Source organism: Ursus arctos, unplaced genomic scaffold (assembly GCF_023065955.2).
Source record: "Ursus arctos isolate Adak ecotype North America unplaced genomic scaffold, UrsArc2.0 scaffold_13, whole genome shotgun sequence".
Lineage (NCBI taxonomy): Eukaryota > Metazoa > Chordata > Mammalia > Carnivora > Ursidae > Ursus > Ursus arctos.
The window spans coordinates 36,394,229-36,408,839 of NW_026622797.1; the positions used below are offsets into that span (position 1 = coordinate 36,394,229).

General features: G+C 41.0%; 1 protein-coding gene and 1 long non-coding RNA gene across 3 annotated transcripts in view; one reads left to right on the forward strand and one right to left on the reverse strand.

Annotated features, from left to right (window-relative positions):
* Positions 1-1,836: 1,836 nt before the first annotated feature.
* HEY2 (hes related family bHLH transcription factor with YRPW motif 2) lies at positions 1,837-14,326 on the reverse strand. Of its 2 annotated transcripts, none has more exons than XM_026504745.4 (5): positions 14,085-14,326; positions 12,064-12,142; positions 11,848-11,931; positions 9,490-9,571; positions 1,837-5,062 (listed from the first exon to the last, which is right to left on the reverse strand). In XM_026504745.4, the coding sequence occupies exons 1-5, from the start codon at positions 14,165-14,167 to the stop codon at positions 4,377-4,379; spliced, it is 1,014 nt and encodes a 337-aa protein (XP_026360530.1). In that variant the 5' UTR covers positions 14,168-14,326; the 3' UTR covers positions 1,837-4,376. The 2 variants fall into 2 exon arrangements, with proteins under 2 accessions (XP_026360530.1, XP_026360531.1); XM_026504746.4 differs by lacking the exon at positions 14,085-14,326 and adding an exon at positions 12,932-13,836.
* A 170-nt stretch (positions 14,327-14,496) lies between these two features.
* LOC113259414 (uncharacterized) overlaps positions 14,497-14,611 on the forward strand; it is a 210,091-nt gene continuing 209,976 nt past the window's right edge. Inside the window, exon 1 of the long non-coding RNA XR_008958966.1 lies at positions 14,497-14,610. This is a non-coding gene — a long non-coding RNA (uncharacterized LOC113259414). The remainder of the gene's footprint in view (position 14,611) is intronic.

Below are 14,611 nucleotides of genomic sequence, written 5' to 3' on the forward strand. Positions count from 1 at the left end.
TTAAGTATGTTATTATATTACAGTATTGCCTCAGATTCAAGATGTACCTCCCCCCCCCCCCCCCCCCGTTTTTACACTCTGGAAATTGGGATGTCTTATTATCAATGGGTAATGTTCCATTGTGGTGGTTCTTTTCGTTAAAAATGGACCTCAAACCAATAGTATATCTTACCTTGCAACTGATGGAGTCTTACACTTAAGGAAATTGCTTTGTGATGATGACCTAAGTGGATCACTCTTACTTTGAATTCATGTAATGCTTGGAAAAGGAACAAGTTGATTATATAAAGAAGATGATCCAAAAGGCTTCCTTAGGATTCATGACACATATGTACATGTGGATCATCAGAGCATTCACTCTAGTTAATATTTGGCCTTTTTTATGTTTCAACTTACTTTAAAAGTCCCTCAGCTTTGTTCAAATGATAGGATTACCACAGTTGTAATAGCAAAAGTTCCCAAAGAGACCAACAAGCCTCTCCAACTCGTTCTCAGAAACCCTCACTCTCATGGCACAGCTAGAGTGACAGCCATACCTATTACTGTCAGGCTATTGAAGCACATTTGCATGTGCTATGTGCCATTTGAAACTTACCATGTACACACAGTGCTGGGCACAATCATACTCAATGAAGACCTTCTGGCTCACTGATGCGAAATACAGAACTGTGTTTTAATTTGCATTGAAATACACTTCTAGGCTCAAGATGGAGCCAGTTCTGCCCAGGTCCTACATCAGCAAATGGAACTTTAGATAACTTTTGAGTCCCTATAAATGTTCCACTTGACCAGAAATGCAGTATATCCAGTTAGCCAATCCCCCAATGCCAAGCCAACTCTGAGACTTCTCACCCTAAACAAGGTTGATTGTGTAACCTTGCCAATCAGATATTTTCTATTTTTTCTCTTCCTTGTTCTTTATTCTTTATCCTATAAAATATCCCTGCTTTCTGCCCATTTTGCAGTTCTCCAAAAAGAGACTGCTTCATGAAGTATTAAAGTTTGTTTGTATCAGCTAAATTGTTTCCTTTAATTGTTTTTTAACATTAGGCATGCATATAGCTTTTAACATTTGGGGAAAACGAAATTTCTAAAAATGTCACTTTTTTCCTCTTATCCTACCAAAAATCCCTTGAGTTAATTTTGGGACTAACTTTGGCATAAATAAAAGCCACCAATAAATTAAACTTTAAAAGTTCTTTTCCCCTTGGACCATAAAAACAATTGTTTTTCTATCTTGGGAGCAAACATGAAAATTAACCACACCTAAAGGTGGGACACCACTTTCACAAAACATTGGATCAGAGATGGGAAACACTTGTTAAAAAGAAACAACGGGTCCAAATGGAGTCACTTGTGCAAGCTCCACATCAACAAACCAAGGCTTAATATCTAACCAAACTGCAGTGACCTTTAACCAGTGACCTTTAATCAGTCAATCTGGAATTAACCGATCAGTACCAGTGAGGTCATCTGCATGACAGACCCCCCCCTCCTCCCCCACAGGAAGGTGACCTTGCCTGAAACAATCCACTCTTTGTTACAAACTTCCTTTTTCAGCCCCCTTCTGCCTATAAAAGCCTTCCATTTTGTATGGCTTCTTCCAGCTCCTTTCCATTTGCTAGATGGGGATGCTGCCCAATTCATGAATTGTTGAATAAAGCCAATTTATCTTTAAATTTACCTAGTTGCATTTTGTTTTTTAACAGTGAAACGTGATGTTAATAGGTGATGACATGAAACATTTACCAAGAAACAATTAACTTCACATGACCAAAATTACGGACAACAATTATCTTTAAGAACTATGAAAACCCTTAACAACTCTGTGGCAAGTTGTTTTGCAAATATTTTAATCATTTAATTGGAAAAATAACAACCCATATGTGAGAAGGAAAAATATAAGGAAAAAACAAAAAGGACAAGAAAGGGAGGAAAGAAGGAAGAAAGATTTATCTTAAAATATTTAATCAAAATTAAAAATAAAAATTCCTGATCTCTAAAATGGTTTACATTCCAAAAAAGGAAAAGAAATTCTTTAAATGCTGACATTACAACAGGCACAGAATCAGCTATTAGATCTTAAAATAAGAATTGTTTCTATGCCTATTGTCCACAAACCATGATTAAAAAGCAAACTTCAAATACTACTAAATTCATTTTCTTATTTACTACCTAATTCCATCAGAGCTAACTGAAGATACAATAACCACAGAACTTACAGACAGGAGGAACAAAGTGAACTGTTTTTGCTTATTTTTTTACCCACTTATAGACAAAAATTAGAAAACCTATATACTTAACTTTTCAAAACTAAAATAATGTAAGAAACCTCGTAATTTTTCCTTTAACTGTGAGCATAACTGATAAGGATAAAAACATTCTTTTTTTATTTTTTCCTTATGTTTGGCCCAATAGCTTCAGGAACTGAAATAATCTCTTCTAGGCTTCATTGAAGAAGGAGAGATATGTGCATAATTTCTACAGCATCAAAACAAGGTTTCATTGAGGTAGGTACAGAGGGTTTATCATCAGGAAGCATATATATGCTTATTACGTATGCATGTGATGTTTTAAAAACCCTCTACAAATGTTTTACAAAATGTATGACACATTCTAGCTTATTATTCTAGGTTCAGTTTGCTATTATTTGGAGTTCTTGTATTTGCACTTTTCCAAGAACCATGGTTAACAATAAAAGGCAGAGGAAACTGATCAGTTCCTGTCTCCAAATAATGTCATACCCGCCTATGCTTAATTGATTTACAAGCTCAGATAAATGTTATTTTCAGGCAAGCTGTGAATTATATTAAATGACTCTGAAAGAGAAAAAGAAAAGCCACGGCTTAAACGGTTAGTGAAGGAAGGCCTTGCTTGAAATGCACGTCAACTTTCCATTCTGCAAACAACTCATCTCACATAAAAATAGTCAAAAAGGACTTCATTTAATTAGTGATATGTAGACTTTTGCATAGAAAAAGGTTACAAAGTAATGCAAAAAAGACTGGGTACAATAATTTTAAAACGAATATTCAGAAAGTATAATTTTGCATAATGTTTAACATTCTCATAATGTTTATTGCTTTCTCCACACAGCAGAGAAATGAAGTGCATAATAATACATGCTGTGTCTTTATCTTTCAAACATAAGATCTCATGTGCTCAATTTCAATGTATTAAGAGATTATTTTGTCATTAAACAAAATAAAAAAAAAAAACCAAAAGAAAAACACCATTATGTAACACTAGTCTAGGCATGAACAAAAATAATTTATGTACATCCCATTGCATACATTCACCTTGATTTGGGATCAAACGCAATCATGAGCTTGACAAAGAGCATTTAAAAATCGTGGCTTTTCTCTTCCCAATGCTCTCTCCCTGTCTCATCACCTCCAGAAATGCAACTTTTCCCAAAGGGTGACAAGAATAGATATTACACATTATCAGGACAAAATGAAGAGGATAAATATGTAAAAATAGTCCAAATGAAACAATAAATTAACCTAAACTTTTACAAACTGGAGAATTTTCAAGCTGGCATGAATCAAATAGCTTCTGGTGGGCACACGGTAGGCAACTGCTTTTAGGCGCACTCTCTATATAAACGCTTGGTTTGCATAAAGCAGCTCCATATTTTGAGCCATGAAGAAAGTGCCTGGGGGCTTACAGGCAGGGCAGGAATGGTTGTTAATCTGAGCACTGATGGAATAACTGCCTACACCAATGCATTGCTAAATGTCACCAGTGGGCAGGCAAGCCTGTACAAAGAAAGCAAACTAAGATAAAACTAGGTCTTTCAACTTGAAAATTATTTTCAGCAATCCTTTTGGCCAATAAAAACCTGTTGGTTTCAACAGAGCACTCTTCTCTGGCACTTTATTAAAATGTCTGAAGCCTAATGTAAGACTTCTGTCCCTTTCCTTTCTTAACCTAACCTCTACGCTCCTCTTTACTTGTGCAATGTTATATATTCAGAAGAAAACTTTACTAGTTCAGGCACTTATGAAACACGAATATTTTTTTCCATCTAGTTTCAAGAGAATCCAGTCAGGGCTTTTTTTTTTTCCTTCCCCAATTCAGACATACTGATGCACTGCTGGATGGCACAGTCCATAGATTTTCCAGGAAGCTTCTAAATGAAAACAAGTGTGAAGTTTTCAGAAGTTGCTGATGTCAGTTACCAAGCTGCCTTAAACAAAACAAGAGAAAAAAGATAATACCACATTTCCACTTGTGAGGTTTGTGTCTCAAATAGCTTTATTGTTCCTTTGTGGATCTGCAGACATCTGTATGGCTACTTGCAGGGTGCAAGGTTTAAGCTGACTCTGAAACGAAGGACATTCAGTTACTATTGCAACAAGTTCAATGAAAACTTAAAAAGCTCCCACTTCTGTCCCCCAGGGTCGGTAAGGTTTACTGTTTGTTCCACCGCTCGTCTGCTGCGGGCTGGACGTGGCTGACATGGTTAAGGGCGGGCTGATGGCTGTGGCGGCTGCCACGGCTGCAGCTGCGTTAGGGGGGAGCATGGGGAAGGCCCCCGCGAAGGACAGAGGGAAGCTGTGCGCCGCGGCGGTGGCTGCGGCCGCGGCCGCGTGGACAGTGGCGGAGAGGGACAAGAGGGAGGTGGAGAGAGGCGGCACGCAGGGGGCGACGCTGCCGGTGGACGGCATCCGAAGGGCAGAGTCGGCGTGGGCGAACGTGGCCGTGAGGAGGGCGGAGCCGTGGGCGGGAGGCCCTTCCGAAGCGCTGGAGAGGCGACAAGGCGTGGACTCGGAGGCGTGGAGTCCGTTGGGTTGGAGCAGGGCCGCGGGGAGGTGGTGGAAGGCTGCCGCCCAGTGGTGCGGGTGCAGGGGGTGGTGGTGGTGGGCCAGAGAGGACGTCATGGCCGCCGCCTCCCGCTGCGAGGCGCACGTGCTGAGATGAGAGACCAGTCGCACCCGCAGGGGGTCGGAGGAGTCCAGGCCCTCCACGGAGCTCAGGTACCGCGCCACTTCTGTTAGGCACTCCCGGAAGCCAATGCTCATGAAGTCCATGGCGAGAGCGTGTGCGTCGAAGTAGCCTAAGAGGGGGCCGGAGCAGAGGGGGGCCGGGAGAGGGGGAGCGAGAGAAAACGGTGCGGTGACTTTGAGTAACCACCACCTGTGCCGCCCTCTGTCCTTCGGAAGATTCAAGGAGAATGACGACCCTTTCTGAAAATGCTGCCAGTTCTGCCTCGTGCTCATTTTTGCAGGAGAAAGTGTACTTGGCAATTCACATGTGTGACAGCACTCGCAATGCTATATACTACAGTGGTTCTTGCAACCAAATCTCACAGTGGGGAAAAAATTAAGAACATCACTGTTTCAAATACTTCCATTAAAAAAACAAGGTGGCGGGGGGGGGGGGGCGTCCTCTCGTTTTCTACTGTGGGTTACTGAAATTCCCTAGTAAACTTTTTCACGGTAGTACAGAGTTTTCAGTCTCTGTCTCTGTCACATGTGGTGGAGATTAAAGGATTTATCTGAAACATCCCCAGTCTTGGCATTTGTAAGAGATATGAAATGCATCTTAGCAGCTTGAGGACTTTCTTTAAAAATGTGCTAGAATCTCTTAATAAATTCATAAATACTTCTTGACTCTAGTTTTATTTTTTTTTAGCAAATTGTATGAAAAAATTCGATAAAAACAAAATTTTTTAAAAAAATGTGGGGCTTACTAATTTGAAGATCTTATTTTTCTATCAGGCAATATAAGGCCGCTTTACTGATATGAGATTACTATAACTCCTTGCTTTCCCGAAATTGAAAGATATATTTCCTTCACTGGTTAGCTTACATTCTCCTGGCATCCGCTCAAGAAAAAAAATGTGTGTTAATTTTTCAGTGTATATACATGTACCACCCCCCCCACCTAAGGTTACAACCATAAATATGGCTGGAGCTGAGTCACATTTATGAGAATCCCTTTTTATCCAAATATAGTACATTAGATAAAAAATAGTAATGTATCATTATTAGCAGTGCAAATTTTGGGTAGAATAATAATCAGACATTTGGGGAAATGTTACCACTTTGAATGAATGATCTCTAATGTGTACAAATGTATCCTTTTCAGGGGCACCTGGGTAGCTCAGTTGTTAAGCGTCTGCCTTCAGCTCAGGGGGTGATCCCAGAGTCCTGGGATCCAGCCCCACATCAGGCTCCTCCACTGGGAGCCTGCTTCTTCCTCTCCCACTCCCCCTGCTTGTGTTCCCTCTCTCGCTGGCTGTCTCTCTCTCTGTCAAATAAATAAATAAAATCTTAAAAAAAAAATGTATCCTTTTCATATTCTTTCTCATTTGCAACTTTTTTTTTTAGCAATTTTCAAATTAAAAATTTACTCAGTTTTGAGATATGGGTATACATAAATGAGAAATATTACATTCAAAGTTATTTTTACCTAAGGCATTTACTATATTATTTTTTTCATGTTTCTGTAGATCAAAGTATTACCTGTTTCATTTATCATCTACTAAAAATTAAACCATCTTATTGTGTAATCAAAGCACTTTGGAAAATAGAAGTCACAATATTCAAACTCCTAAAGCTAGAATATCAACAGAAATTTGGAAGTCCCAACAAGACATTTGGGGCAAAAATATATACCATTAAAACAGTAACAATAATAGCACAAAGCTGATATAAGAGAATATCATGAAATATGGAAGATAAGCAACAAAAATAGTTATCATCCTAGGACTTCAGCTTAGATAGCAACAAAGTCCTTGGGATTTAGAGGGAAAGCTCTTCCTGAAGAAGACGCCTCCATAGAAAATTTTTTTTTTTTTTCAAAGATTTTATTTATTTATTCGACAGAGAGAGACAGCCAGCGAGAGAGGGAACACAAGCAGGGGGAGTGGGAGAGGAAGAAGCAGGCTCATAGCGGAAGAGCCTGATGTGGGACTCGATCCGGTAACACCGGGATCACGCCCTGAGCCGAAGGCAGACGATTAACCGCTGTGCCACCCAGGCGCCCCTTCATAGAAAGATTTTACATGAGAAACCTCAGGGTTCTTTGTCAGGCTTTTTAGGCTTCTAATTTTCATGAGAGAAGGAGGGATGTAATCAACAGAAGACAGAGTCCAGAAATGCAGAGGGATCTAGAAATTTAGGTTACTCTACTAAATTCTCTCTAGAAGTCATTGCAATACCAAGGCAGACTGTAAAGAATGGACCAGCAGAACTGGAACCTCAGGGGCTTCCAAGAATTTTCATGAGTGGGCACAGAGTGACTGAAATTTGTGGTTTGCCAGCTATATGTTGTTATATATGGCTGAGTTCTCTGTTGTGTATTAAGGAATATAAATTGTGTAATTCCTATTCTATTGCTAAATGCAGAGGGCGATGATGATGAACAGCTGTCCCCTAGGAATAATCTTGGGCCAGTAATAAAAGCACATGGTTCCATATCACTTCCTCTGTGCCATCACTGCTGAATGGCTTTAAGTGAATAAACTCACAACAACCTTGTGAGGTAGACACTATCACTGTCCTCATTTTACAGATGAGGAAACTGGGGCTCAGAGGGGGTTAGTAGTTTACCCAAGGTCACAGAGCTAATATATGGCAGAGCTAGGATTCGAAACCAGGCAATCCAACTGCAGAGTCTATGTCCTTCACCACTACGCTGTGAGGCCCCCACAGCAGTGTGAGTCTTGGATGATGTAAGCCCACATTGCCAGCCCCTCCTCTTCAAGGCCCATACTTTCTCCTGTGGGATGACCTCTCCAATGACTTGGCAGTCAGGCGACTTGTATGGAGCTTGCTTGGAAATATCTGTTCATAAACTATTCTGGGATGAATTTTAGGACTGTTCAGGTAGCCAAGAATAGCAACCAAGAATGGAACTTAGATTTTATAATAAGGCGTAAGAACAATATTACTCTTTAAAAGTATAGCCATTGCCAAATATTTGAAACCCTGATAAGAATTCTTAGCCTTGTGGTGAACACCACCAAGGGAGGCAGAGCTATCAAACTGCTGTTCATGCACCATCACCAACTCAACCAGTCTCCTACTATCCTGGGGTGGCAGGTGCAGAATTAAAATCACGGGGCTGGAGGGGCTTGAGAGCTCAGAATGCTTGTGCGGGCCTCACAGTGCTGCAGAGCACTTCTGTCTTGGGTTAAAGGCGAGGCAATGGTCAAGCTGGGCTGGATCACTGGTTTCTACGATTTCATCCAGTTCTCTTCTCTATTATGTAAGAGTTTTTGCATCCTATGCTGAGGGTTACATTTTAATGATTAGAAATCACAGTTCCATACCCATTCAGGATGGTTTCTAGAGAAGGTGCAACTGAGATTAAGTCAAACCATGGGGGCTTCTCTTTACAGTGATTCCCCGCAACACTCCTCCCCCAACACAGGTAAAAGACAGAGAAGGCCAGGGCTGATGTTCCACAGGTCCTCGGCAGTATGGCCATACTGGAGTTAAATACTGAAGTACTTCCATAGCAATTGGTAAAGGGCTATTTCCCTCCAATGCCTTGCCCCTGCTCTGATCTAGGGTAAACTGTGATACTATGTAATGAAAGGCTAATGCTGAGCAGAGAAGACTCCAGGGCGGAGGGCAGCATTTAGCCCCTTGTGGTGGTAGCCTCTCTACCCAGTTGTCAAATATATTAAATGACAAAACACTCTTGGTGAAGGAGAATAGCGAAGTCCTGCTTGAAGGGTGAAAAGGATAAAAAAGGGCAAAAGCAAGTCTGAGTAATGTGTGAGAAGAGGGATCATGAAATCTGAACGAATATTACAGCTTTCAGGATCTCAAGTCTATTTCTGACATGACATGAGGGTCCATCTCTGACCTCTGGTGATTCTTTCCTAAATTACTATCTAGTACAGAAGACATCTCTCCAGGGCACTGGGCCTAGGGTACCTGTTCCTGTTTGCTCTCTGCAAGAAAGACTCTGCTCCATTAATAGTTTTCAGTACAGAGAGTCACAATCTATACTTCAAATATTCTGTCTGGTCTAAACCCAAGATCAACCAAAATCTGAAAATAGTGAAAATAATCCTAAAGTCATTTCCTTTGGAATGGCTGCATTATGTTGAGTCCTAGCCTTGATTTAATGGGGAGGATTGGGGGGAAGGGAAAGAAGAGAAAAAGATTGCCTTTAACCTCCTGTTTACGTTTGGATGTTTGTGTGTTTGTTTTGTTTTTCTGTACAGATTCCAGCGTGTGCTCCTGAGGTCCCAAACAAATCTCTGACCAGGCTGCTGTGAATGAAGCTTTACTCCCACAGTATTATGAAAGCAAACACAAGCCCAGGGTCAAGTGCCTCTTTTGTTCCAGAAGTTCTTTCCCACGAGTTCAATCCTGCCATTAGCATTGATTTCCACAGCTTTAATCTGGGACCTCCTATCTCAGCTTGTTAAAGAACTGTTCAACTATGACTTTCCTATAATCTTAGAGGTAAAAATGAAAAGAGAGAGGTGGAAAGGGGATAAAAATGAAGTCAACTACTTACCTTTACCCCCAGTGGCCTGAAGCATCTTCAAATGATCTACTGTCATTTGTAGTATTTCGGCTTTCTCTAACTTTGCAGATCCCTGCAAAAACAAATAATAACGTCTTAGAAGCTCTATGGAAACTGATTTGGAACATTTTACACTGGATTTTCAATTTTCCTCCTCACTAGAAAATTCTAAGTTTAATTTTTTTCCACAGAAACATCTGAGTTCTTTGCAAACTTTACATGTAAACAATGATTGTGTCACACCTAATGACAGATATTTGCCAATTTATCTTTTAAAGACTAAAAGGCATAACAAATAATTTTTTAATCAGAAGAATAATTATATTCCTAAGACCACTCCACTAAAACAATTATAAGTGCAAAACTCTCAAGCCTCGCATCCACTCTCTACCCCGTCTTTCATTATGGGACAGCCAATAGTCTTGTATGATGCAGTAGTTCTACATCAGCTGAATCCCACTCTGACGGAGAAGGAGACAGGATCTTAGCAAATTAGGGCTTTCAAAAATAAAAAGTTCTAATAAATCTTTAAGGCACACCCCTGGTAAGCAGAAACAAAAAAAAAAAAAAAAAAAAGGGAAGACTTTGAAGGTTTTTGTTTTGTTTTTTTCCCCCAAATTACCAGCAGGTGTCACTGTGAATTCCAAGATCATAAACAAGGAAACACAATTTACTACCTAACTAGGAAGCATCAGAAATGCTTGAAGATATTTGAACCCTTTAAAATAGGTCTTAATAAAATATCCTGGAAATATATTTATATGTCCTACTTTTAAAATAAGGCGACCTCTGGAAACCAACCAAAATACAAATGTGCCACCTTGAACTGCCTCAGAGAACTGTGGGTAGCTTCTAGTTTCCTGGAAAAGCTAAATAATTAAATCAGTATGTCTTTTTGAAGAGGGAACTGAAGTTTTTTTCAGGTTCCTATGCTCTACTTGTTTTGTGAAAATTATCAGCACCCTGTACATGGTGAGAGTGCCAGAGTTATTTAAACTGCTAGAAAGAACACTCTTCTAATCATACTGTGACAGGGCCAGCTCACCAGGGTTGGTAGCCAAGCTTGGCAAATGGGAAAGCCTGTGTTTATGGTAACTAACTGCCAAACAACTGAGGTTTGCTTTTAAGGTTTGTTTTAAGTCAACATTTAAGGAAAAAAACCTAACAAACTAAGGGGGGAAAAATCACCAAACTGACTGTTTTTCATAACTGCAGGCATTTCAGTACTCAAAGTGAAAACGCGGATTACTGATATTTTCATTTTCAGCCTATTGTCATTAAAAATGTTACTAATCAAAACTACAATTTCCACATTACATTTAGTTTACCAAAGACAGTTTCAGCATATAGGTACCTTTTTTCTCTCAAAAATATACAATCAAGAGCATATTACATCTTGTACTTCTGTCAATTTTCAATATTTCCATGAAGATGTACAGCAGTTTCAGTGAAAGTGACAAATCACAAAATTGCAGTTACTGGATAATTTCCAAGGGCTTTGTAGGGCTTGCTGTATGTTTGTGGTTCATGAAGTAAACAATGAAATGAAATAAACAAACAACTGCTGCCCTATACCCTGTTTGAATTAAATCGAAAGTATTTTCAATAGCATACGATGCTATATTGTTTGAAAGATGCTCTTCGAAATCTGTGCCATTAGCCATTGTGGCAAGAGATACAAAACTTTTCCAAAATGACAAAGGAAGATTTAAACATTTGGCTTCTTCCTTTTCTAAGTGTGCAAAAGTCTTTTTTTTTGGTAAAGGAATACCTTCAATTCTGAAAAAGGTAATTTATGGCTAGTTCTATTTTTACCAAACTTCCAAAAAGATGCCCCAAATAGAACACCATTCTATTAATCCAAGGATTAAAAATGAAACCAAGTGATTTGGTAAAAAAAGTTTTATTAGTATTATCATTTAGGAAATAGAGCTAGAGATTTTACTTCCTGGACTTTGGTTACTTTTAAAATAAAAAGCATTTTTTTTTAACCGTTTGACACAAAAATGAAATTTCACAAGATATATTTTTTTAAAAGAGTACGACATACAGCTCAGTTTTAAACAAAACCACTACCGGTCTTCATAGAAAGAACAGAGAAAGCATGAACACTGTTACCCTTAAGGGAAAAATAAGCTGAAGAATGGAAATGTTTTTCAACTTCATGATGGATTATGTTTTTAATAGTTTTGCCACAACAAAGCATTTTATTGAAATGGCTGCTCTGTGCCAGATCAGGGCACATACACCATTATTTTAATGAGCTTTAACAAGAACTCACATTCCCAGATGAGAGAATCAGATTTTTTGAACCTTTTGGTGGGGTGGTCAGGGGTAAGGGTAGCTTACTTGTTTTTCAAAAGCAGTTGGCACCAGTCGTCTCAACTCAGATAAACTATTATTTATCCGATCTCGACGCCTTTTCTCTATTATCTATCTCAAAGGAAGCAGAACAACAACACAAGTTTATGAATGCACAAATGATAAAATCACTCTTAATGGAAGAATACAACTGTTACACATTAGGCTGGATTACATGAAATAAAAAGAAAAAAAATCACATACCCCTCTCCTTTTCTTTCTTGCCATAATCTGAGATGTTGTTGTTGGGGAATTTGATCTAATCACAGAGCTAGTACTTTGCCTATGAAATAGGAACAGTATGTCAGGTGCTGCATTAACATAACAATGGTTTCCTTTGGGTACTTCATGGCACCCATTAAATATTGAGTGATTGCACAGTTCAGGTCTGTGTTATTTTATTCTTAATTCTTACTTTTAACATACTTTGTTTTCAGTCCTTATATCTCTTTTCAGGTAAGAATCATGCCCTCCCCAGCTTTATTAACAAGTCATTCAGATGCCAAATCCATTTGTAAAAACATCCTTAAACTTTTAAGCCTTGCAGTGAAAAACTTACGAGCAGAGTGAGAAGTTAGTTACTAGTACTTCCTAGTTCCACTCATAAAAATTTCTTAAAAATCAACTAATCTCTAATAGCATCCCTCCTCCAACCTGCGGTCAGACACACTAAACAAAGCAAAGCTATTTTGAAATAAAGGCCATGTTTAGCACCACTATCAAACAGATAGACAGTCATCACATGTCAAACTATTGTCCCTAGATGCAATCTCCAAAATAAACACAAGTTATCTTACTATTTCAAAACTTCAATTAGTCATATCTCACAACAGGAAAAAAATGACAAATGTATACTAATGTTTTGTATACTAATCTTCCAAAAGAACGACCCAAATTAAATATGCCACTGATAGAGAAATTAATCAACTGCTAGGTAAACGTTTTACTTTGAAAGTAAAACTGTAGGTATCTCCTTAGCTTAAACCTCTAGAAGCTGCAATCCATCTCGAGTTTAATAATGAAAAGATATTTTATACTGAAAGTTCAATCAAATCATTATTTTGTCACTTACAGCTTTTGTCATCCTTTCTAGTTTGTACATGTTTCTCTTCATAATTCATGGATACTATGCTTCTTTATGTTCTCGAATTCTCCAGGTTCCTGTTATTTGTTCTCTTTCATTTTAGGACTGTTGCACACACCAGGTTCTTATTACCTCACCTTCTCACTTCTGGATCTTATTTCTGAATTAACTGTCTCCCTCAGTCCCACTCCATCCCAACTGGTTTCGCCTTTCACATGACTTTTTCTGTTTTTCAGATCTCATTTTTTAAGATGACGCACACTTTAATAATTAAAAGATCCTTCGCAAACAACGTTTCACGTAAATATCTCCGCTGTTGCTGATTTCACGCTTTGGTTTGTCCTTATTAGAATAACGATGTGGAAAGAAAACCAGTTTTCCAAAGGTAGGAAGAATTTTGCTCTTTGAGTGACAGCTGCAGATAAATAATTAAGGAGCTTGTGGGGATGCCAATTAGAAGCAATTATCATTTGACCCGCCTTGACATTAAAATGCCTCGGTAATCTCCCTCTGTCACTGGAAAGTGGAGGTCTGGCTTCTGTGATCACGACCCCGATCTTTTCCAGACTTAAGAACAAGCAGTCAAAGAGATGATCTACGCCCGAAACGATCTTTAAGTCTGTCACTCACTCTCCCCTCAGCCCACTCACACATAGTCAACCTGGAAAGCTCAACTTACTTAGCCTTGAAATTGCAAATTGCTTTAATTTCTCCAAAAGCCAAGTCATCTTTTTAGTCTCTTGAAAAATAAAAAAAATATTAATCTGTTTCTCCCTTCGCCCGGCCCATCCTGAAAGTGCTCCCACAGTTTCAGTGGCGGGGGCGTCGACCGTCGCCAGCTCCTGCTGGTCCGCGCGCCCAATGCTGACAGCCGGGGACCCTCCCTCGCCAACTCCTGCGCTGTGTTTCAGTCGCGTCCCCCTTCCTCTCCGCCCCACCCCTGGCGTGAAAACCGACATTCCCCCGCCCCACCCCAACGCACGCTCCGTGAGCGCCCACCGCTCAAAGTTTCTCGGGCAAAACTTTCCCCACTCCGTTAGGATGCCGGGGAGAGGAGCCTCGGGATTTCCAAAGAGCCGCTCGCGCACAAAGCTCCCCCACGCCTCGGGCTCCGGGAAGTTCCCGTCGAGCCCGCGCTCACCCCGAGTAATTGTTCTCGCTCCCCACGTCGATGGTCTCGTCCATGTCGCTCTCGGAGGTCGTCTCCTCGCAAGGGCGCTTCATCGCGGCCAAGACCGCGCGGGGCACAGCCCAGCCCGAGCCGCCGACGCAGAGCAGGGCGCAGCGCCCTCCCTGCCTGCCTGCCTCCTCCCTTCCTCCCTCCCTCTCTCGGCCCGGGAAGGCGCGGCTTCCCCGGCGGCGCGGTCGGCTCCTCGCGGCTCTTTCCCACGCCGCTGCAGGGCTCGGCCGCAAGAACCGGCGCCGGCCACGCCCCCCCGCGCGGGCGGGGCCACCTCGCCCGCCTCCCGCGCGCCGGCCCCCGCCGCCCCGCCGGGTTCCGCCTCCTCGGGGTCGGCGTGGCCTGCGGTTGGCTGGGGCGGAGGGGCGGGGCCGCGCTCGCCAATGCTTGCGGCGAGCTTACTGCCGAGGCGTGGGAACGCGGCCGCGCACCTAGGGCCCGGGAGCAGCGCACGGGCGGGAGAGGCAGCAGCGAGCGTGAGCGCGAGG

Bases quoted from the DNA above. Each gene is read 5' to 3' on its own strand.
- HEY2 (XM_026504745.4), bottom strand. From the start codon at position 14,167: ATGAAGCGCCCTTGCGAGGAGACGACCTCCGAGAGCGACATGGACGAG. The intron at 12,143-14,084 runs GTGAGCGCGGGC...CCTATTTCATAG, and splicing joins AGCGAGAACAATTACTCGGG to GCAAAGTACTAGCTCTGTGA. The intron at 5,063-9,489 runs GTAAGTAGTTGA...GCCCCCTCTTAG, and splicing joins TCAGGCCACTGGGGGTAAAG to GCTACTTCGACGCACACGCT.